Below are 24793 nucleotides of genomic sequence, written 5' to 3' on the forward strand. Positions count from 1 at the left end.
TAGACCAGTGGAAATCCTATCAGGACTGAAGGACAGGCTGTGGGGCATGAGCACCCTTCAATGGCTTACTCAGCATCATGGCTGCGACACGGATGATTCTAAGGCTAGGGAAACTCACTCGGCACTCACCTGCATCAGCAGCCGGTGGATTTGTTCTGTGAGCTCCTGAACGCTGGGGTGTGGAGTCTTCTCCTCTGGGCACGGGGAGGCTGCGAACACATCCTCATTCAAAGGGCCTCTGTGTGATTGGAATTTGTTTCCTCAGAAGGGCCTGCCTGGCCTGAATGTGGTACCCACATGGCCTCCTGGGGTCAGAATCTCCATCTCTATCCCACAGACCTCCAGCTGCATATAACTCTGCTTACAAGAGTTCCTCCCACCTGGGCAGATCATCCCTTGCCCATGCACGTGGCCAGCAGCTCCTCCATAGGGAGATAACTCCCCATCTTTGCCCCCTGCTGTGAGAGGTAAGAATAGGCCAGAATCCCCCAAAATCCACAGAGCGGAACCCTGGGAGCACTCACACCCTGACTTTGTGCCTCCCAATGATGAAAGATATCTTCCTGCTCCATGGGTTGATGAAGCTGGACCAGCTAGTGTCCAATGTGATGTACTCCCCGTTGCGGGTGCGGAATCGAATGGGAGAATAATCGAAAGGCTGCCCACCGGCCTGTAGGACTAGAGGGTAAGAAGCGAGTCTCAGGGCTGGTGTGTGAAGTAGGGAGCAGACACACACAGGCTGGCCAAGGTCACCTCCTCAAAGCCTCTGCTTTCAACTCCTGTGTCTGCTTCAAATCACACCAGGGATGGTTTCCAGGGGAGGCAGTTTCATCTCCTACATTAGGATGCAAATCTCTCAGTGCTACCCAGGTCTGCAAGGGCTCAGCTTGGAGGGGTCCTGTGTTGTCTACTCCCAAGGATGGTCAGGACCTTCCTGCACCACAGCTCAGCAGCTCTCCCCACAGTCACCAACACCAATACTATATATGGGTCTCCAAGAACCCTTTGAGTTTTTCTCTCCCTGGTCTACCTATAGCTGATGACACCAGGTCTCAGCCAAGATGTAGGGCAGCCACCAGGGCTCAGCATTCCCAGTGGGTCCAACCTCTCCGAGTACCAGAGCACACAGGCCTTGGGGCGTAAAGAAGACGACCTACTCTTCTTGTGGATGGCGAGCATCAAGGGCCGGTCGCTGGGGTGGAGCTGCACGAGCACAGGTGTCTCGATCAGATCCTGAGGTAGATAGCCCAGGAGGGGGACCGCCCTGCGAGGCAAGGGACACAAGGCAGTCAGCACGTGGAATACAAATGTCAGGCAGAGCTGGCAGACTCTGAGGGAGGGCCATCCCAGGGCACCTCCTCATCTAGAGACAGATACAGGCTCTGAAGTCCCCCAGTTGGAAACAGCAGAAGTAACATTAGGGAGTCTCAGGGTGGCAGCTTTCCAGCATCCCTATGGTGTGACAGTCATGAGGCTGTAAGCTACAGAGTGGTGTTCAACCTCCTGCAGGAATACATCATGACATATTGATCTTGTTTTGATCAGTTTCTAATACTGACCAGTTTAATGTGAGTCTCTGTATAACCAGTTCTGGCTGAAAGCTGTCTTTCTAAGAATGTCTTCCTTTCTGTCACTTTGAGACCCTATATCAGGCCATTTCCTGTGGCTCCCCAGCAAGTCCCCATGACTGGCTGGACGTCTTGTTCAGTGCCTGTCTATGCTTCTTTAAAGTGGCAGTCCCTTGGTGGTCTGGGCTGGTCTGTAGAGATGACAGAGGCAGCTGCCTATGCCTCTGTTAGCATCTAGCATGGCTAGCTCCCGCTTCTTCCCCAGGCATTCAAGCATCCCAACAGGTGTTTCCTCAAACTCTCCTCTGCTCAGTGGAAGGCCTTTTACACACATCCTCAGACTAGAACTTTCTAGAAGTCTGACTTTATCCTCAGTGTCTGAGGCACACTCTCAGGCCTCCTGTTTCCCTTCGGACAGAGTGTACAGAATGTTCCTGGCACCCTCCCAACACAAGCCTGGCTGGAGAGATTGGGGGAGGGGAGGAAGAATAGGGAAAAAGGAAGAAGTAGCTGGGAAGTGGGAAGAGAAAGAAAGGAAGAGAGTGGGGGAAATAGAAGAACAACGCTGAGGAGGAAGGGCTCTATGCTTGATCCTGACCGCAGGGTTCCATGAAGGGGCCCTTTAGGTTCCACTCACTGTGGAGAACTTGGCAGACTGCCTCGCACAGGCCCTGGCCTGTCCTCTTGCCTCACAGCTGGAACAAAACAGCTGGCAGTCTGCACACAGTCCTTAGGTCTATGTAGCAATGGCAGCCTTTTAGGTGGCTTTGTACATTCGGCCCCAAGATCTGCATCTGATACTGTCTTTCTGGTCCCTGGACCACAGGTGACCTGCAGGGCACACCCAAGGGACCTAGGCCAGCAGTGGCAGGTCTCTGACTGCCGGCAGAGTGGAACCTTCCTGGAGGCAGTGCAGTGTGACTCAAAAGAGGAGACCTTGTGTCCCTGGCCAGGTAGACAAATCTAGGGGGGTGACTTGGTCTGTTTTTCTGTCCACTTCCTGTGGTATTTTCTTGAGACATGTTTCTTCAAACCATTCCTAACAGCCATTTGATTTCCCACTCCTCATCTGTCAGGGAGCCTGGGGAAGGCACACAGTTGACCACAACCTGTTGAGAACCAAGCACTTTTGAATCTAGTCAGGACTTCTTACACCAGCTACAGTACCCTCCATGGCAGACCCAGTGAGACAAGCCTGAGGAGCGCTCTGAGAAAAGGTGTAGGGGGACCCCAGAAGACAGACTCCTGCTGAGGTCCTGCCAATGGCATCTCCTCCTGACATCAGCCCTTGGCACCCCATCCCTGATGATACTATCACCCATTAGAAGGAGTTTAAACAGGGCAAGAAAGGCAGGCTCAACTAAATAGTCCCCAGCTTTCCAGAGAGCCCCATTTATAGTATTCATTTCTTAGAAACTGTGGTGTTTGTTTTCTTGCTTTCGTTCTTTTTGAAGTAGGAACTTGAACCCCTAAATGTTCCTGTCTCAACCTCATCACGCCAAGATCACAAATGTGTGCTCCTGCAACTGGATTTTGTGCACCTGTCAGTGTAATTTCAAATTGTATTACTGCCTGTATAGTCACATGTTCTGTAAGAGTAAGACACAGCCTGAAAAAATGCATCCTTAGGCAATTCTGTTGTACAAGCAGTGTTGGGCAAGCAAAGACGAACTCCCACAACACAGATCAGTCACCGGGCCTGACTGCTGGTGTAATATAGAAACCCAGGGCATACAGAATTGTGAGGCTGCTGCTGGGTACCACAACACCCTGTCTTGTGAAATAAAGGGGAAGTGACAAGTTGTAAATCATAAGCCAGAAACAACAGTGCATTGCTTCTCAGCCTTTTAGCTAAGATCGAGTGCAGAAACAACAGTGCTGTACTGTGCACAGCTGTGGCTACTACCCTACTGGAGCATGGCATATGGCAGCCGGTCACTAGATCATGGGATCACAATAGTGTATGTGGTCTGACTGAAGCATCACTGTGTCACAGAATAGCACAGTCACACATTTTTGTCCATTGCCATGTAGGGAAAATGACACACAATTTTGCCTTCAGCAATGATGTCAAAAGCAAGAAAGGTTCATTATTTCCACTTTGGTTGTTACCAAGACAATGAGGAAACACTGAGTGTCTGTCCTAGGACCTGGTGACACAGAGGACACAGTACTGATTCCTAGACAAGCAACAGCAGGCCCTGTCAACAGTGAGGCACTACTCACCTTTCATCCACAGCCTGGAACAAGCAGTTTGGTGTGTGGGTTGTTGTGAAGATCCTCTTCTCAGGAGGGATTCTAGGGGCTGCAAGAACAGAAGTTTCACTTCTGAGAAACTTAGTTAGTTCTTAAAACTGACTTGGTTAGTTAGTTCTGCAATAACTAGGGAAATGCTCAATGACAGAGAGTGATGGGCAGGCAATGGGAAGGTAGACTGAGTAACAGAGCCACCATGCTGAAGGCAGGGCAGGCCCCAATCAGATGGCCACCACAGCCTCTTTAACTTCTCTGGGAGCCAATGGGAGCTGCCATGCCAGCTGAGACATGCGGCCCTGGGACAGAAGACCACCTTCATGGTTTATAAGATGAAAACTACAATAACCTAAAGAAATCACTTCTGTAAAGATGAGTTATATGACATATGGTTTGCCAAGGCCATTGAACAGGAGAACTTAACAGTTTCCAGGGGTTGCAGGGATGACGACAAAGCCAATCCATCCCATATAGGAAGTTGTATATCCAGTGTTTTCCCTAACTATCGAATTCTAAAATCTTTGGTTCTTGAAGGACATTCATGATTTGGGGTGACAAGTTGTCCCTCCTCTTTATACTCATAATGAATATTAGAAAGGGAATGTTCAGAATGCAGAGATACATCGTTGCGTTAGAGAGGAAAATCACGTTAGAACACAGGGCTATCACTTTCAGGAAGTGCTCTGAAAAAAAATACCAAAACAAAACAAAAAACTCATGGCTAATCAAATTCCAGGGATAAATAAATGTTCCTGGGCTGGGTGAAGATGCTGTCAGAGGATCATCAGTCCTGTGTATCCTGAGTTGACACACAGAAAACAAACAGTGTCTAGCCAGGCACTGGAGTAGACATAAGGACCACAGGATGAGAAAACAATATTTTTAGAGAAATCCCAAGAAGGAGTCAGGATGGTATAGCTTTCTTTGGGCTCCATGGGGAAAACCTGACTGTCAGGAGGCAAGGTGGCCTGAGAAGTCCTCACTGATGGGACATCATTAGGATAACTAGATGGCCTTGGGCTGTGCTGCAGAGAAAGTCAGGTGGAGTGAAGGGCAAGGCGAAGCCTCGTGCTCAACAGAAACCACAAGCTGGGAGGAAGGCAATCCAGACGGAAGTCAAGATGGCCCAAGGTAGGGACAAGGATAGCCCAGCACTGGAGGCTGAGGGAGTAAGTGGAGGTTCTGGGGGGTACTGAGATGTCATGAGGCAGAGGCAAGGGTGAGGGATGAAGATAAGAGGGATACGGGGCCTCAGAGATGGTGCCACTTTGTGGGGAGGGAAGAAGCAAACGGGCACAGCTGCCTTCAGCTGCTATGGAAGAGCCACATAGCAAAGAGAACTGTGCTGAATTCAGAGAAGGAGACTGACAGGGTTGGGGAGAGGCCAAGGCGAACGAGCAGCTAGGGACACTTTGGACATCATGTGTCAATCGCAGGCAAGCAGGATGAGCTAATGTGCTCCCTGGTCAGGCATGGCTATACCTTCATAGCCCGAGTGTACCCTCTCTGCCAGCAGCAGGCAGCAGAGCTGGCTCTCGGCACCCTGCTGCTCTTGCACCTTGACCAGGTAGGGTGTCATGCGGAAGGGCTGGTAGCGAATCTCATTCTCGTGGTGTTTCCCAACACTGTGGAGAGAGGAGTGTGGAGAGAGTGAGGGTCAAGGTTCTGAGCCATGACGAAGAGAAGCCTTGGCCTGCTAGTGAGCCCTGCTCTTAGCTGTCTGTGAGGGCTGGGTGACTCCCCCACTTGTTGTACCAGATGCCAAGGATGCTCAGCAAGACTGGCACAGCAAAACCTCTCGTGGGAACCCAGGCCATGCGGAAGGCAGCTCACATCTGGGCCCACTGGAGAAGCTCGCTAGAGCTCACCCTTAGGCACTCTCCATTAGACCCACATTGAATGGTCAACGGTCAGAGTCCATACAATGGGCAGCAGGAGCCCTTCCTGCCTTTCTCTTGAGCACGTTGCAGGTAGACTAAGGCAAAGCAACTGGGAATGGGAGGTTGCTTCCTCAGAGGTATTCTGGGCCCGGCTTCCCATGGTGTCACTGCTGACATTGCCCTGGATGTCCTGGTCACCAAAAGCCTGCACAGTACACTGTGACTCTAACCCAAGAAATGCAGGGGCACACTCAGGGGCTACAGGCACGGCCTGGGCCATGGCCCTAGGGAATGTCTTCCTGAGCAACAGTAAGGCAGTCTGTCTTTTTTTGTGGAAGGGCAGGTTGACTCATTGCCTCCCTTCATACAGTAGCATGTAAATCACTCCACAGGGTTTTCACACAGCCTCTGCAGAAGCTCTACCTGGTCTCACGCTCAGAGTCGGGGGAGGGGCAAGCAATATACCCCAATTCTCCCACAAGTACAGGTGGTAGACCGTCTATATTGCTTCTTCCTGAGTTTGAAAGACTGGACAGTGGACTTACCTGACACGGCAGAAAAAAGATTTCTCCTCCATGCACTCTTGAGTGAAAGAATCTACAAGAAAAACCCAGAGTCATTCATTCCCGTGTCAATAAGCACAGTATCAAACCGAGGTGTGCATCGCAAGGTGGCCCAAGTACAGAGTGAGTCCTTCATAGAGCTTTCATATTGGACACCATGCCAAAGGGTGCCATAGACCAGATTACACTGCCCTACAAGTTTACAGCCTTGCTTTAGAAAGGTTTGAGTCAGGGTTTTACTATGCAGCTCTGGCTGGCCTAGGACTTGCAGCTATCCTTCAGCCTCTGCCTCTAGGGTGCTGGGATTACTGGCGAGAGCTAGCAAACACGGTTGTTTAAAACTTCTGAGCTGGGCGCAGAGGCGCTACCAACACACTGGCAGTTCATCTCTGGAAGACACGGATGTGTGTACTTGCTGATAGACCCCTGGGCATTCTCACTGCTATTGCTGCTGAGATACTTGCTCCTAACAGAAGTGACTCGAGGCTTTTGAAAATATCAACACTTTCTAAAATACCAACTTACTTTAAGATTTACAGTGTCTTGGGAAACGTGAGCTGGCTGGACCTCAAGTGAGAGAAGGGAGCAGGCATCTCTAGAACAGCTTGAAGGTTAGAAACTCCTTCAACTTTGTCTTGGGTATAGTATTTTTTCCATTCGAAAGAAATGAAGAAACACAGGAAATGACTAGTTACAGAAAATGATACAGAATTACCAGCCTGCAAAAGGCCTCTCTGAGGTCACCAGGTTCTCCTTTCCATTTAGAACATACTTTGGCTAGCCTCTTTCTGGAGAGGCAGCCCAGGCTGCTCAGCTGGCAGTCTACATGCCCAGCCATTTCTTTTCCTTGATCCTGAACCACACTCCTGTAATTCACACTGCAAACTTTGGTTTGTTTGTTTGTTTGTTTGTTTTTTTAACAGTCTCAGGGTTTAGGGAGAAAGTAGACAACCCCCTTCAGAGGAAACCCTCAGACAAAATGGTGTATCGACCCCACTGCCCACTGAGGCCATATGGTTGTTGAGCTGGTGAAGGACACAAAGGCAGTGTCCATCTCTGATGCTACAGAACAGGGATGGGGGGGGGGCACCTGTCAACGGGAGAGCTGGCCAGAGCCACTGCTTCAAGGTGGCGGTGGCAATGGTTGAGAAGCCATTGTGTAAGCAGACATCAGTGACCTGCCAGCCACAGACAGGATGGCAGATCGGTCCACTGACAAGCCCAGAACAATCCTGTCTTGGTCCTTGTTCCTCTGCTCTGGGAAGCTACAGTCTTCAGTTCTGGGCATCCAAAGCCCATAATGGGCTGTGACCATCAGCCATTGGTGGGCAGACAGTAATGAACTCTTGCTGGCTACCCTTGTCAGTAGTGGTGGAGGCTAGCTCCTCATCAGTCCTCCATCAGTGACAGTGCTGTGACCTAGCTCCTCCTCAGTCCTCCGTCAGTGACAGTGCTGTGACCTAGCTCCTCCTCAGTCCTCCGTCAGTGACAGTGCTGTGACCTAGCTCCTCCTCAGTCCTCCGTCAGTGACAGTGCTGTGACCTAGCTCCTCCTCAGTCCTCCGTCAGTGACAGTGCTGTGACCTAGCTCCTCCTCAGTCCTCCGTCAGTGACAGTGCTGTGAGCCTGGATGCCCTGAAGCTCTTCTAGAGTCAGAGTCTGCAGAGGAAGCTGGCAACATACAATGCAGAACTGCAGAGTTCACCCACAAGAGGCCTGTAGCTAAAATGACAGGAGAGAGGAGCTGCCTGTGGAGGTACATAATGGTCACAGTAATCCAGTCCCAGGAGAACAAAAGCACACCTGCCAATCCCTCTCTGTGACTTGGTCACCCCCTCAAAGACTAGTTATCCCACATTCCACAAGTGACCAAATTCAGCATGAGTTTGAGAGGAGAGCAGCCCACAGGTGGCCCTTCTGGCTTGCCATAGCTCATGTTCTTCTCATAACTATAATCAAGTCCGTCCCACAGTCTCCAGTGCCAACCGGAAAATCCAAAGTCCAACTGTGAGCTCAAACCTATCTTCTGCTCCAAGGCCACAGGATGAGGGACAGGCATGCTGCTCCAGAGGAAGACTGGCCAGAAAGATGGGACAATGGGCCTCAGGAAAGGCTGAAACTAGGTCCCAGTAGCCTTGTCCTAAAGCTGGGGGATCATCCTGTTACCCCAGCACCTGCTACATACTTGGTGCACGTGGGTAAGACTGGACCCCCAAAGCAGCAAGTAGCTCCGCCCCATGGCTTACTGGGCTCAGTCCAGCTTTGACTGTTAGGACTGCCTGTGGTTTTCCTGGGATGTGTGGCTTGTCTTTGGTGGCTCGGCTTCCCAGGGTGGCAGCCTGACAGCACTGGCTGGCACAGTCTTGGTGATATTCTCTGGGGCAGCTCTGTTCCTGTGGCAGAGGAAGCTAGGCCTCACCTTCCTGCCTACAGAATCATCCCCACAGGAACAGTGGCAAGGGTTTTCTTACACCTGATGGAGAATGTGGGGGTTGTGCCTACAGCAAGCACTGGGGCCACAGTGAGAGCTGGTGAGAGCTATGCGTGATTCGGGGATCAGAGGCATTCTTGAAGATCTCTGCTGTGCCTCGCTGTGATGAGGAGGTCTTCATTGCTATTTATCTCCCACCCATGGAATCCCTTAGCAACCTGGTTGGCTGCACCCCTGCATTCCAACACACTCCCCTGTACGTGGTCAGACTGTGGCTAGTCCCTCCGACACTTCCGTCAGCATGCTGCTCATAACCGTTTATGCGAATGAGAAAAGCTTTAAGATTTCCCCAGTCTTCCCGTCTTCCTCTGCCCTCTAACACCAGAACAGAACCTCAACACTTGGGCCTTTTCTGGTTTTCATTTTGAAGCAGTTCAGCTGCTCCCAATTCCTAAGTTCCAAATCTGTTCTCTGCTGTTTCAGGGACCACTGCAGCGGCACGCAGTTCTCAGCAGAACTGTTTCAGTCCATTTTCCATTGCTGTGAAAAGCTTCGCAGGCTGACTTGGGGGGGGGGGGATGGGTTAGTTTAGCTCCTGGGTTTGGAGGCTGGGGGATGTCCAAGAGCACAGGGCAAGGATCCTCTGTGCTGCTGGAGAGGGTCATGTGCTGCTTCAAATCATGGCAGGAAACGGTATGAAGGACACGTGCAGAAGGGACAGCCTCATTTTAGAGCAACCCATCCATTCCCTCAGTGCTAGCTGAGTCCTAACAAGGAAGTCTATTCCAGGAGAAAGGCATGAGTCTCTCCTCATGACCGTAATTACCTCAAAGTCCCACCTTAAATAGTGTGATACCAGCAAATTGCAACTGGAGTTTTGGAGAGGACAAACCATACTCAGACTGCAGCGGACTGACTGGGGCTTGGGGGAGACTGGGAAGGCACAAGGAGAATGACACAACTGGCTCTACAGAGAGAAGACACAGAGTGTCTGCCAGATAAGAAGGGCTGAGCCAGGGCAAGAAGCCTGGGCACAGGTGGGTCACAAAGCCAGCGTACACACTTGCTAGTGAGTGGGGAAAGCCGCATAAGCCCAGAGAGCTTTATAACCTAAACTTATGATCCTGCCTCCAGACAAGATGAAGCTCCCCAAAAGAAAGTCACCCTGACAAATGTCACCCCTGAACACTATGGCAGCTAAGGCCCTGAGGGGACTAACTGCTGCCTGCAGGTAGCTACTGTCCCACCGAACACTCCTCTGCCTCACAGGATGCTCCCCAGCTCCCTGCAGGGCAGTTACGTCAAGGTTTCTCCTCTGAATAACTCCATTTCTAAAATGCCTAATTTTGAAGACCCTCTGAAGTTTACAAAGAGGCTATTTACTCTAGAGACAAACAGCTGTTTGCCTCTTGCCCTGGACAGATCAGTGGCTGGCAGCCTGTCAGGAGGGCTCCGTGGGTCGTTCTGACATAGCTGAGAAGGGAAGCCAGCTCCCAACCTCTGCCCTTGCCACCAGCCTCCTCCACACTCTGACTCAGAGGGGACAAGATGCTGCAGTCAGGACCTCACCTAAGCCGCTGCACACACTCCAGGGCGGAAGCTTGTAAGGGGTGGTGTAGCTGTGGAACACACTGACGTCATGAGGAGCCAGGAACTCCACAAACTTGGCATCACTGAAGGCGTCCTTCTTACAGTGAAAGATGGAGGCCACTTGGTTAGAGATGTACAGGATCTTCCCAGAAACCAGGGACACAGCCACAGCAAACATATCCTGGAAATGGAGAGGATGATCAGGTGAATATACTCACTATGGACTATACTATAGCGCTAAGGCTGGTAGGAGCATCCTGACATGAGAGTCAGGTTGCACCTGAACCTTCCCAATCCTGTCCAACCTGACTTTCCTGTTCCAATGCAAAAGTCCAACGTAACACTATCAGAGATACATTAGGCCAGCCTTCCTAAGCACCTGTGCTCCCTAAACTGGCCAAGTGACCTTTGCCAGCTGGCCTCTTTCAGGTTCTTGGGGTGGCCTGCCCATTTGAGCATAGGCCAGCCTCCTTGGAGGGAGCTGCTAAGTAGAAAGATGTAGGGAGGCTCAAGGAGCTGGGCTGACACAAGTTCAGCACTGCTCTCATACATGCTGGGTCTTCACAGATTATTGTCTGCTCTAGTTGGGAATCCGGGGGTAGGGTCTCTCCTCTCCCAGACCCTTAGATGACATTTAGAAATATGGGCTTTGGACCCAGACTTTATTACTATGAAGCATGGACAAACAGGCGGCTACTAAATCTGTCTCTTCATCCTGAGGCTACAAAAAGCAGGAGCAACAAGTTCTGACACAGCTGGGTTTCTCTGGCACTGGGAGCTATGAGTCAGAGTCGGCCAGAGATGAAGACTTCACTGAGAATCACCACCTTCGTGATTTTATTCAGAGATCCGCCTCCTGACATTGGACCAGCTGCCTTCCCCAAGGGAGAACTCGTGCCCTGTCAAAACACTCACCGCGTTCTTCACGATATACTCGGAGGTAATGCCCTCAACCTGTTCCATGGTGTAGGAAGGCACATCCACACTGCAGGGCTGGCTTTCACTGGACATTAGCAGCTGGTAGTACTCCTCATTAGCTATAAGAGAAGCGACACCCATGTTCAGCAGATGGGGCCCACATGACAGAATACTGTCACTGGCCCCTGCAGGTGGGGTCTGTTTTTCTCAAGTGAACAATTGGGATGTGATAGAACTTTGAGTGGGGAGCAGTTTCTCTGACACGCCAGGCAGGCCTTTGTTAGGAATTTTAAAACTCATAAATACATTACTTTAAGTCATAAGGGTGCAACAGGTCCCTGAAGCGTGACGTAAGCACAATGGTCAAACTTAGGATCCACAGAAGCATCCCAGCCACCTGTGCCTTGGGGTGGTCCCTTTAGAAACGTCCACACAGGCAGGATCGACTGCTTGGAAGAGGAACAGGTCCCAGAAGCCACATTGGAAAGAAAGCGCTGTGAGCAGCGTCTACAAATACTCCGGCCGCTCATCTGAGTTTGTATCTGGTGGGATTCTGGCAGCTCAGGCCAGAGCTGCTCTCACTGCATACGGAATCAACGCAGTCGGTCCTGCCTCTAAAGCCCCACCAAGCTGCCCTTAGGTAGACGGAACCTAGGGTGGCTGTGTCCCGGAGTTTGACCTCGGGATCCAGCCAAGCCTGTGTCCCTGCAGCGTGATGGTGAGGTCTTTGGACTCGTGGCTGGGGCTTATCTGATGTTGATCTCTCCACCTTCACAGACTGGTAAGTTTCTGAGCATGCTCTCTGCTGGAAAGCTTAGGAACATTCTTGATTTGGCAGAACTCCCAAGTTCCGAAGTTACTGTGGCCAAGCACGCAAACCAATAGTCCCTGGAGGGTGAGCCGCTTCCAGGTCTGACTGATTCACATAGCTGCTCTTTCCAGAGAGCAGGGTCTTCCTTAGGCACAGCCATTAATACCAGCAACCTACCTACTGACAGAAAGCCATCCAGATACTCAACAGGAGACTGTCTGAAGGGCAAGCTCATACCTAGACTGCCGGCCACAAGCCTGGCCTACATGCTTAATGGCTTCAAGACAGCCAGCAATGTTTACAGCAAAGCCCACACTGCCTAGATTGCAGCCTTTTGGCTTTGTCTATTTTGATGTGTATTTGTAACATGTAGTACTCAGCCCTCATTGCATGTATGTGACTGTGATCAAAGGCACAGTCATGCAGTGGGGAGGTATTCTCACAAGTGCCACACATGGGTGATGTGGTGGAGGGGGTCCTGCTTTCCACATCACTTGCCATGGCACCTGTCTTCCCTGCCCCAATGGGGTGTTTGCCTCTATCTGTTTACTGCAAGTCCCAGCACATAGCGAGGGACATCTGCCACCATCAGTGGCTGGAAAGAATAGGGACTAAATACTTAGCACCCTGAGCCAGGGCTTTATGAAGGCACTTTCTCCACAGCAGAGCACCTGCAGAGCTCGCTCACCCCTGTGCCTAGCAACTGACTAAACATGCCTTTCTGCCAATGCCTACAGCTGGACTATCCTGGAATGATCTACCCTGGGGACTGAGGCTGAATCTGGGAGATGGACTACCTGCTTTCTGCTTGGGCAGTGTCCCTTCTTGTCTGGGAGTCAAGAACAACTGTAACTGCCTGAGCCAGGACATGGGGGAAGCTGATCCGGGCAGATCCTGGGCAGGAGCAATGAAGGAGGACTGAGTCTACTGGGGGTGCTAGAGACCCATTGCCTCCCTCATCAGGAAAGTACCCGAGTTCTTTTTCAGGTTCTTACTCCGTAGCCCCAGTCTCCTAGCTCACGAGCCAGACAAAATGCTCTACCATAGTCTTCTTAAAGATCAAACAAGCAATCAGCAGCAGGACTCTTGATGGCAGAGTTGCCCCGATTGTGCATGCATGATGGTGAGGGCTGTCCTGTGACTGAACTTGAGTGACGGGTGGTGTTGCCGTGTGCCCTGTTGCCTTCCTTCTTGGTTGAAATAACCAGCAGGGCAGAAAATGTTTTGTGGGTAAACATTTTTAAATCAACGGGAAATGAGTCATTTGAGTTATGTTCATGAATTAAGAAGTGCCTGGGTGAGCAGGCTGGAGAGATGATGCGGTGGCTAAGAGGACCAGGGTTCTATTCCCGGCACCCACAAGGTAGCACACAACTGTTTTTAATTCCAGTTCCGTGGGATTTGGTGCCCTCTTCTGGCTTCCACTGGCACTGCAAACATTTGGTACATATACATATGTTCAGGTACACACATTAACATACATACATACACACAGCACCTGAGATTTAGTAGAGTGCTTGCCTAGCAGGCATGAAGCCTTAAGCTAGATTCCCCAACAGCACATAAAACCAGATATGGTGGTACACACCTATAGTCTTAGTATTTAAAAGGTGCAGGCGAAAGGATGTAGAGGTTCAAGGTCATCCTCAGTTACGCAGCAGGCTTAGCAAGTTGTGGTCAGCCTGGGCTACCTGAGATCCTGAGTGCTGAGAGCTAGCAACCCCCTTTGCTTCCTTTCTCAGGCTACAGGTTGAAGGTAGCCAAGAGCTCAGGAATGTTCTACTTCAATCTCCTCACCCACACAGCTCATGGCACTGTGTGGCCATCTTTCTGAACTCACAGTCCCAAACACATGCCAGGGCCTGGACTATGCTAAACTTCTGAAAATGACCTGATCATACTCAGTACACGAGGCATCCGGTCCCCTGGTTTTCTACCTATTTTTGGTTTTGCCTCTAAAAGCTGCAGTTCGATAGAAAACTGCAATGAGCCATGGTTCTCAACCAACTTGAGCACGATCAAATCTTTATTGCTGCCTTCTGCTTTTTCTGGGATGAGTCTTTGAAAGCTGTGATTATCTGGAAGGTAGTTTGGGACATTTAAGACGTGTTTCTGGGGCTGGTGAGATGGCTCAGAGGGTAAGGGCTTTGTTGTGCAAGCCTGGAGACCCAAGTTCAATCTCTGGAACCTACATAAAGATAGAAGAAGAGAATAACCCTGACTCTACATGGTTGTCCTCTGACTGCCGCACATGCACACATGCACACACACATACACACACACACACACACACACACACACACACACACACACACACATGCGCGCGCTTGCATGCAAAAAGCTAGCAAACCAACCAACCAAAACCTTGTTTCTATGGGTTTGAACAGACGTGCAAAGTAGACATACCCTTCACCTGCTTCACGCTCCGCAGGGCATACTTCAAGGTTGCCAGCGTGCTGGCCTTCCCCTTGGCCTTCTTGTCTGCCGGGAGGTGGACCTTCAGCTCCCTCAGGGTCCTTATCAGTTCTTTGTGTGCGTCAGCTTTGGCGGACTGCTCACTACTGTGAAATTTAAAGTGGGAGGGGGATCAAATGTGAGCCTTCTAAAAAGAGTGGTGGGGGCAGGGACAGCCAGCACCCCTGGCCTCCCTCACTGTGGGCCAGCACCTTCTCTGTGAAGTTACTAATGAGGTCTATAGACACGGAAGCCGAGGCTCCTCCAGGAGACCACAGACTGATAAGAATTCCTGTTCTCACCCAGAGAGAGAAGTCTTCCAACTAGATCTTTATCCTGGGGCCAGGCTGGACCACATTTAGGAGGGCTGTTGGTCAACCCCTGGTACAGTGGTGTAGGCTTCACCACAGGGCTCTTCCTTGGCTAGCCCAGGCAAAGGGACAAGGATGGTATGAAGGACAGAGAAAGAGCCCCTGGAGTCATGAGCATGGGTCAGGAAAACAGATGAGAGCAAAGGGGACTCTTAGGAAGGAATCCCAGTGAGGATAGTGAGCAGAGAAAGACAGGCCCGATAACAAGGAATTGCTGATGTAAATGGCTTGTGTCAAGGAGAAGGTACCCAAAGAACGATGGGCCAGGTCCCTGAGACTTCAATGGCCAAGTGCCCACATGCCTGGGAGAGCGGACTTTGCCCCAAAAACTGATTTAAAAAAAAATGTCTGTGGATGCACAGATAATTTGTTGCAAAAGGGTGAGAAGGTTCCTGCTGCATACACAGGGCTGAGGCAAGACTGCCTAGGGTGCAGCTAGGCAGGAACCGGGTCCCCCAAGAACAACCAGGACTCAGAAGTACAGTGCCCATGTAGGTGTCACACTAACCGGCTGCTCAGACCAACAGATTTATCAGAGCTAACGAGGTCACATGACTTCCAAATGCAGCCTGAGAGAAAGTCCCGCAGCTCGTTGGCAGAGCATGAGGTGGGGGCTGTCTGTGGTGGGCCCCACATCACTGAAAGGGCATGAGGCGAGAGGTATGGTCTGTGGTGGGTCTCACCTGCAGCCGCTCGTGGAGGGGTTGTGCTCTGCCTCTGTCATCATGAGTCTGAAGGCATCATCAGGGCTGCAAGGGAAGATAGATAGATAAGATCTCCACATGCCTCTTCCCCCAACCAGCCAATAAAACTGACTAGGGACATCACACCAGAGATTTTAAAGAAAATATTACCATATGCTGGGTGGTGGCTTTGGGACAAAGGACTTGCCTGGAGTGCCTGAGACCCATAGTATGGCCTCCATGCTTCCCCTCAAAATAAAAGTCAGAGCTGGAGAATCAGCTCAGTGGTGAAGAGAGCTTTCAGAGGACCCAGGTTCGATTCCCAGCACCCACATGGCTGCTTACACCCATCTGTAACTCACAGTTCCAGGGGATCCAATGCCCTCTTCTGTCCCCTATGGTCACCAAGCATGCAAGTGGTGCACTGATATACATACAGGCAAAACACCCATATACTTTAAAGTTAAAATTTAAAAAAGGAAAAATCATGTTAAAACTGAAACATAAGAGCTTCAGATATTAGGAGACTTGAACACTGAGAGACAGAAATGAAAAGGAATATTCTGTGACCGAATGTATGTGAGTGAGCAGGCTCCTCCGAGATCTGACTGGACTGTCTGTTAAGTGCATCAGATACAAAAATGCAAAGATGATGTGGTATCGTTATTTGGAACAATAAATGCCATCTACAGGATTAAGAAGTACTGCCACCCTGCAAGTCCTGGTACTTGCTGCTTGAAGATGGGTAACAAACTATGGAGGGAGCCACCAGTGTCCTGTGTGTGAGGGCCTGGTCTGCGGCCGACCTACCTGGGGTGAGTGTTGGAAGATTCCACTAGCATCCGCAGCTCCTTCCCATTGTCATCGCAGTCACTGCCCTGAGAGTCCCACCAGTGTCCTGTGTGTGAGGGCCTGGTCTGCGGCTGACCTACCTGGGGTGAGTGTTGGAAGATTCCACTAGCATCCGCAGCTCCTTCCCATTGTCATCGCAGTCACTGCCCTGAGAGTCCCGCCCCGTGGAGCAGTTCTCGTTTCCGCTGGAGCCACTGCTCATGTCCACGTCTTCCTGGAGCACAGCCTGGGTGGGCTGAGGTGCCCCTGGCTCTTTGGTGGGGCTGGTGGGACTTGGGGAGAAGTCCACGTATCCATTCATGTCGGGCTCTGGAAGAAGCTAGTGGAAGGAGAAGATCGTTGGGCAAATGTTCAAAGGCACCAGAGAGGCTGAGGCTAGAGATCAATGGTAAAGCACTCGCCTTGTCTGTGCGAGGCCCTCGGTTTGATTCCCAGTATCACTGGCAGCACAGCTGCCATTTACTATAGTGTTTATGTGTTCTTGATTCCTGAGCTGCTACTGGCCCTGGATCAGGAGGGCAGCTGGCCCGAGAGCTTCAGCTGGGCTATGGAGGTGCTGACAGCCTTGCCAGTGGACAGACAAGGGCACAGACAGCCACTCACCCTACATGACAGTGGGGAAATATAGTCATGCTAAATGGTAAACCAGGCATGAGAATCTTCATCCTATTATCTCCACAGGTGACATTAAGCAGTGGGGTCCAAAAACAACTCCATCACAACATGGCATGTGCTACAGAGAAGCTGGGGGCAGCCGGGTCTCCTGGAGAGGTAATGCTGTTGGGTGAGGGGTGAAGAGGCCTCTATGCCATGGAGCGCTCCAGGTGCTAGGGGCTCCGGCACTGCAGGGAGCCTGGCATTGGAATAAGGTGGTGTGAGCGGGAAGGAGACTCAAGCTTACCCTGAGCCGTCAGGGGCCACTGAAGTGCCTAAGCATCAAAGTCATGACGGGGTTTACATTTGGCCGGATCCCATGGCCACACTAAATAGAAACCTGTGTGCTTAGGGATAGGTGGGCAGAAGCAGCTAACAGCCCACCGCTAAGAAGGCTTCCATAGAACTCTGAACCCCATAAAAGATCACAGACTTAGTGATGGGGAAGGGTGGGCATAGCACCAGACAGGAGGCCACAGCTCAAAGGTAAGAGACTGTTAGATGTCGCTGGGAGGAAAAGGGAGGGCCAGGGACCCTGGAAGGAAGCAGATGTCACTTAAGCTGAGTCAGGTCACATTAAGTTTATGCAAACAGCTAAAAGCTGTTAAGGCTGGGCCTGGGAGAGGCAGTTCACCACAACCCAAGGTGGTAGGGAAGAAGCAGGAGCTGAGGGAACCTGGACCACAGCAGGCCAAGGAAGACATGCCTGGCTGCTCTCTCCTCCTGACCTCTACTCTGCCAAGCACATGAGGAAGTTGGAGGGCAGGGGACTTGCTGGCCCTTGCTAGGAGGCCAAGTGTCAGCAGTAGGCTCTCTGAGAGCATCCTAAAAGGCACAATACCCCCACGGGGTTCCTTGCAGTCAGGAAAACACCAGTTGTCAATGGAAGGCTGACACACATAGCCCAGGTCACACTACAAACCAACCATGTAGGATTCCATGCCACCGCTGAGGTGATGGGGTAGGACACTCACCCAGGGATGCATAAGGTTGAATAACAGCCAGCTCCACACTGGCTTGACCCAGGATGCTCTGGTGGGTTCTGTATCCACGCTAAGCTTAGAGGTTTCTCTGTGCTGACATGGCCCACCATGGCACTGCCTGTCTGCAGCACGTGCTCACCCTTCCCACAGTGGAAAAGGACAGGGATGCCTTTTAGACAGTCCTCCATCCCATTCTTCCCTCATTCATGTGAAATGACCAAGGATTTAAAACTGCTGGTGAAACAGTGTGGTTTTCTGCAGCCCAGGAAAGCTCCAAGGGTTTCAACTATTTGCCACCAGTGACGGGAGCAATAGTGTCCCAGGGATGGCACTGGGGTCTCACATCCTGCCCAGCTCTTCCAGGCCCCAAGGAAGAGGACCAAGCACTACAGATCACCCCCACTTGTGGAACAGTGGGGCATCTTCCCAATAGCCATTGGGAAGATGCTAGCAGACAGACTGTGGGGCAGAAGAGCTTGAGGCTCACACCAAGAAAATGGCCATATAGGCAGGAAACAAAGCAGGCCCCACATCCATTCAAAACACTGGCAATGGCACCATAAGGCCCAACAGGATCCTTTATCTAGGACCTGCCCAGGTCTTACCCACTGAGGGACTGACTCCAAGGAGATGAGAACCACACAGAAGCTAGCCACGTTGTTTCTGGGAACATGTTTCTTGTCATGAGGGATGAGGCCCTGTTTGTCCACAATTAACAGACAAAAGCTAAAGTGGGGCCTTCGACAAGGCTCCAACAAAGAAGCACCACCATCAGCAGTGAGGGAAGACCAACCCAGGACAGATGGGCAGATGGTACCTACTCCTCCTCATGCACAGAACGTCTACAGAAGATAGGTTTGATGAAACGAATGACAAGAACGGAGATAATGGCACAGGCCAAGACAAAAAACATGACATCAGAACCAAAAAAAAAAAAAAAGACACATATCAGTCAAAAAGGGAGAAATATCTTTGTATCTTTGGTCATGGGGGCGGGGGGAGATGCCTGAGAAAGTGACTTTCTGTTGTTGCTGTTTTTGGTAAAATAAAGTCTCTCTATGTAGATCAGAACAGCCTTGAACTTGTAATCCTCCTGCCTCAGCTTGCTACATGCTGGGACTACAGAGATTGCAGATGTGCACACCACACCTGTCTAAGAAGGTGACATTACCTAAGAGGAAGAAAGACCAATGGGAAAGTGGCCATTTTCGTGCAGGGGAAAAAGCCTCAGAACACTGAGATGGGCAGGCTTGAATCTGCCGATCTGTGTACACTCTGGGTACCATGTACTACAAACCTAGAAGCCCCGTTAAAACTATGTTTTCGAGAGTGAAGAAAGTGGTACTGGTATCCATCAAGGAAAAACCAAACATGTGACCTACAAAGTAGGAAGGGGGTGCCAGGCAGGGGCCCCAGGAGGCACTGCTTACCCTCAGTTCTGTAAGGAAGAGGTACACAGAGAAGGGAAGACACCCCAGACAGGGACTTGCTTGCTGTGTTCCAGCCAGAGGGAGTTTGTCAGTATCTCAAGTCCAAATGCAGGAACTGTCTCAGCTAAAGTCAGAGTGAAATGTGCAAGTTCTGGCCTTATTTTTTTATTTTTTTTAAGGAAAGATGGAAGAAAGGAGACTTTAGGAGAACGCTGAAGCACAGGCTTCACGGAGGGGCTTCCCACAGAAATACAGGAAATGATAGAGAGACACTCAGACCATCAACACAAGGAAAATGCAAAAGAAGCCACAGAGACTCTGAAAGGAGCATGTGACCTTTCCTCTTTCTAGGAACGGAGACACAGAAATGTCAAACCCCCTACACAAGTCCTGAGCACTTAGTCTGTGGAACAACAGAACTCAAGCAGTGCTGTAGGTAGAGGGTGGTGCGGGCGTCTCTGTATGGTACGGATATAGTGTGAACATTCTGGCTAGATGCCAGCCTCAACTTCCATACCAAGCTACTGCCTCCACCTGGCCCCACTGCAGTCAACACGGTAGGTAGGACACGTGACTCTGGTGAATATATGTCACTTATAGTAGGTCTGTGATCGGAAGACAGACTTTGTCTAAAAAAGAGACTGAAGGCTCTTTGAGGTCTAGCTGTCCCTAGGTCCACCTCTATCTACCCACCCCTCGATCTAGCCTGTGTATATAGTCTCACTCCAAAGACTTTGTACTGCTGTTCCCTCTGGACCACAGCACTCTTCTTAGCTACCCAGAGAACTTCATCCTCCTCTCCCTGTGGGGGTTGTGTCAGGATGGTGTTTCTGTCCCCTTTAGAGAGCAGGAGTTTTGAGTGTTTCCTGCTGGACTCCCAGGGCATAGTGCATACTATGGAAGGCACATGCCTGAGACTCTGCACTGAAGAGCACTGTGCACCTGCCAGGAGACAGGGGGTGGGGGTAGAAGGGGTAAGGGTGGGTGTGGGAGGGAATAGCATAGCCTAGGACTCTGCACCACAGGTGACTGTGTACCAGCTGGAAGAAACAGGCTAGCACAGCCAGTACTATCTACCAAAGAGTTCTGTGCATGTGCACCTACTGGAAGGGCTGGGGTAGTAGAGCCTAGGACACTGCAGCACACCGTTTTGGGTACCCATTATGAAAGTGCTATAGGGGGAGTCCTAAACACTAAACCCACAAGGGCACACCTGCAGATACTGTGCCAGGGATCTCTAAGGGTGGCCTTCTAGCAGGCTGGAGAACAGGTGGTATCCTGCTCTTCCAGGCTCACCTCCTAGAACACAAATGATCATCAAGGAACTAGAATGCATAGGATATAAAAAATCCCTGGGAGACTTAAAAGATGGGGTGGGCCAGGACTTGTGACTGGTGGTGGAGGATAAGGTGCAGGGGGCCCTCGGTGTACAGCACACTTGATACAGACTTGTCACTTGAGTTCCCTTGGGCTGACTCCAGGTTCAGTGTGGCCACCCAGTCCTCCTGAAGCCCCTGGGTTGATTGCTCCTGATCCCTAGTACTCTAGACCACATCCACCCCCTCTACCACAGGCCGATGAGCAGCCATCTTTTTTGTACCATGCTTCCTCACCTCTATGATGGGAACAAAAACTGCCCCTCCCTCTTATTGGCACTTGGGAAGATTAAATGGTCTGATCTGTCTGGACTCCAGTAAATGACAAACAAATACCAGCTTTCAATCTTGGGGCTAAGTCATGACAGGGGAGCAGGCAGGTCACACAGTAATTGGGGTAGGGTGGGGGAGTTCACTGTGGAGCCATCTGGTAGCACCTCTCTGGCTTACATGCAAAGGACTAAAATTCCACACAACCCCACCCGGGTGCTACCTGGATAGTCTGTGTTAGGCTCAAATCCTAGGACTCCTAGCTTGTGCCCGGCAATGCCAATCCCTGAGCATCCATGTGAACGGGGTCACTGCTGCCAACAGGTTACTTTGGAGAGGAAGATAAACTTGTTCACAGAGAGAGCCAGGCAGACATGGCAGAAATGTAAGGCAACAAACTAAACTAAGTCGCTGAAAACCTCATTATTCCAGAAAATGCACTGCTCAGCACAAGTAGCTTAATGGACTGACATCAATTTGCCAAGTTGGCAGAAACTGTTGCTGGTCCAAGCAGACTTTGCCTCCTGTACTTATGGTCTAGCGCTCGGTCCCAGCTCTGATGGGTGGACAGGAGCCCCTGGGAGACAGGGTACAGTCTCAGGGAAGGGTCTGGGAGGGAAAAGGAGAACTTGGCTGAGACCCTCCTGGCCTGAGCCCACACGCTCCCATATCCATCCACTAGCCTCTCCCGTGGATAGTAGCCAGCCTGAGGGCAGGAGTTAAGCTGGGGTTGTTGACCCGGTCACTTGGCCATGTTCGCTCTCCTCAGCCAGACAGAGGAAAAGAGCCCTGGGTGATGACATCATGGGTCTGGGGTGGGGGAGGGTACCCCAGGCTGGCTGCTGGGAGTTCACAGTATTGCTCTCTCAGCCTCTGCAGCTAGCTACACTTTCCACAAGAAATGGTTAAAAACACAGCAAGCCACATTGACAAAACAGGTCCAGGACTGGCAGCACAGGCCAACAAGGCTCCAGCTTCCACTGCCAACCAGGGTCAGACATAAGGGCCTCTCACCCTCACTGCCTCCTGCTTAAGAGGGAAATGAATACGTTTTCTGAGGGAAAAGAATAAGGAACCTACTTCCTTAAGAGAATAGTAAAGACGCACACATTGTAAGATCCCCGTTTGGTATGCGTCCCTGAACCCTCTGACCAGCCGGCAAGAACAGCCTGCGCCCGGCTAGTCACAACCCAGCAAACTCCTGATTGTTTTCCAACTTTATATAACAGGGGGCCCCAACAGCCTGTACCTCGAGTCTGTGAGCCCCACAGTATTTTACAACCTCAAATATTATAACATGTTTTCTACTTCCTGGTAAGAGCCAACTCCCTGGGGCCCGCCTGCTGCAATCCGAAGAAAATGTTTGTCCTGTTAAATAAACAGCCACACTCTCCATGGTGACGGTTGGGTAAGGGAGGAAAATGTGGCCAGGGCTGTCCAAATAAGGAGGGGAAGGAGGTGTGGGGGCGGGGTGCTGCCTCTCTAGGACTCCCCCACAGGCTCTTCAGTCCTTACCTATGTTGAGGTACCAAGCTGCAATTACTGATGTACCTACTACGTGACAGACCCTGGTGGTGGCTGAGGTGGGAGGGAACTCCTTGAATGCTGGTAGGGCCTAGGAAGTCCAGACCTTTGTCCTCGAGGACCTAAGCTGATCTTATTTGACCAGGTGTTGCACGGAATAGGCCCCCCGTTTTTCACAAAGCTCAGAGGGCCAAGATAATTAAGTGAGGGCTGGCGAGATGGCTCAGGGGGCAAAGACACTTGCTGCAGAGACTGGACAACCTGAGTCTGAGCCCTAGAACTAAGGCCTTCAACTTGTCCTCTGACCTCTCCACACACGATACATATACACACAAAAATAATTAAATTTTTTAAAGTCAATCGTGTGGCTCTCTCCCTGCTTCTAACTTGCTCTAGACTCTAAAGTTGCCTACAGTGACTGGCTTGTTAGGATCATACTCCATGAGCAAAAGGCTTCGCATGAGGGTCATGTCCCTAGTGGGAAGTGCCATGGCTTGGGGACAGGCCAGCAGAGGTTCTCTGCACCTACTTGTTCTCCCAGAAGTCTGGTGCTAAGCAGCTTCCCACAAGCATTGGGTGAAGAGGGTTCCGCAGGGCTGTGGGCTATGCGTTTCTAGTCACTTAACACAGTCATTTTCAAGGGTCACTCCAATATCTAGTGAGGCTCTTTCTTCTTTCTCCATGCTCCAGCCATTCACCGGCTCCTCAGAGCTGAAGCCGGTGGTCCACTGAGATTGGAGGAAATTATACCATTATAATAGGCTCCCATACCTTTCAGGGATTTCTAGAAGGTTTGGAGTTTGAGAGAGGAGCTGTATAAATATCAGGAACCTCTCCTAGTTCATTTAAGCAAAGCAGCTACGTCTCTCACAGGGACATTATATGACACCAGCGGGGTTTTACAAACTTCTCACATCTTAGTTAGGCAGGTGCCTGAGAAAAGGGTCCACAGACACAGAACTCCAAATGTGCACAGGACCAGATGTCAGAGACTGTCTCAGATGAGGAAACTGGGGCCCAGGGTAAGCCGAGGTACCAAGTAGCTGCCAGCTGGCTGATGCAGGGCTCCCTCGTTGCTCAGTACTCCAGCCTCCACAGCCTGAGCTGCACCAGTTATGTACCAATGAATCATACCAAGATGACAGTGACAGATAACTGCAGCCACCCACAGTACCATTCCATGCGGGCACACTGTACAGCTACCACTAAAATAAAGGAGTCCCTGGCTTTCTTAGATTCCAACAACGTACAAAAAGTGGTGCTTTCCATATCGTAAAACACATACACACACACACACACAAAAACCAAACGATTTTTTAAATTAAAGCCTTGAGGCAGACAGACTCTGGTTATCAGACGAATCCGACCTAGACTCCAGAGACTAAGACTGAGTGGACATGCTCCTCTTCAGGTTTGCACCTCTGGTAAGCATGTGGACCAAGGAGGAGAAACAGATCCTGAGACTGCCAGGCCTGGTTTTTACAGTGGTACAGCCTGCCAGCCTGTGGCTGTGCCTCTTCAAGCTAGGGGTTACCCTGGATGATTTCCAGGGAGCCTTCTGTCTCCCTTGTTCCGTATGAATCAGCTTTCCAAACTGGTTCCTTGTGTATACGTTACAGAAACCCTGGCAACCAGGGTTCTTGCAGAAGAAGCAGGCCACCGCCCACCTCTTGGTCCATGTCTGTGCTTGGCAGCCAAGGTATGTCTCAAAGGATGACGATGTGACTGCTCCAGCTTGAGTGGACCTCTCCCCCCTCCCCTGACATACTCCTAGTTCATCTGGAGACAGGAAATACTGGCGTGGAGGATGCCACGGAAATCAAAGTGGGTGGACAAAGTGGTCTCCCTGACATAGGGGCGGGGAGGGGCAGGTGTGGCTTGGCACTGGGTATTTCTCTGTTTAACCCCTTTCCCACCGCTGGGAGTCAGTGCCTACCAGTGGTCCTTCCCCCAGGGCCAGACTTGACTCTCGGGACTCATAGCAGGAAGCCAGCTCCTTAGGGAACCCTCTGGATCCATCCTAGGAACAGTTTGCACTGACCCTGGCTTCCTTGGACATCACCATGGGAGTCGGCGCGCTCAATCTGGTGTGGTGATCACTCAATGTCTCTGCGTCCTCGGACAAGATGCCTAACTAATCTCCTCGACCTCAGTGCCTAACCTGAGAAATGGGGGCAGCAGTG

At 50.9% G+C, this 24793-nt stretch overlaps 1 protein-coding gene across 4 annotated transcripts in view; it reads right to left on the minus strand.

The window, feature by feature from the left end:
• The window catches only part of Per2 (period circadian regulator 2), a 44557-nt gene that overhangs the window by 17999 nt on the left and 1765 nt on the right, over positions 1-24793 (minus strand). For 3 of the 4 annotated variants that reach the window (XM_085839541.1, XM_085839540.1, XM_029476463.2), the window contains 11 exons: positions 16454-16692; positions 15522-15587; positions 14420-14574; positions 11200-11321; positions 10264-10465; positions 6247-6298; positions 5304-5446; positions 3795-3873; positions 1158-1264; positions 525-678; positions 130-238 (listed from right to left, as the gene is read on the minus strand). In XM_085839541.1, the coding sequence (XP_085695667.1) occupies positions 130-238; positions 525-678; positions 1158-1264; positions 3795-3873; positions 5304-5446; positions 6247-6298; positions 10264-10465; positions 11200-11321; positions 14420-14574; positions 15522-15587; positions 16454-16674 (1410 nt within the window). In that variant the 5' untranslated portion in view covers positions 16675-16692. Of the gene's footprint in view, positions 1-129; positions 239-524; positions 679-1157; positions 1265-3794; positions 3874-5303; positions 5447-6246; positions 6299-10263; positions 10466-11199; positions 11322-11513; positions 12318-14419; positions 14575-15521; positions 15588-16453; positions 16693-24793 lie in introns of those variants that run through there. The other variant, XM_029476478.2, reaches the window with a different exon arrangement.

This window comes from Mus caroli, unplaced genomic scaffold, assembly GCF_978045245.1.
Source record: "Mus caroli unplaced genomic scaffold, Mus_caroli_1 scaffold_1, whole genome shotgun sequence".
NCBI classification, from domain to species: domain Eukaryota; kingdom Metazoa; phylum Chordata; class Mammalia; order Rodentia; family Muridae; genus Mus; species Mus caroli.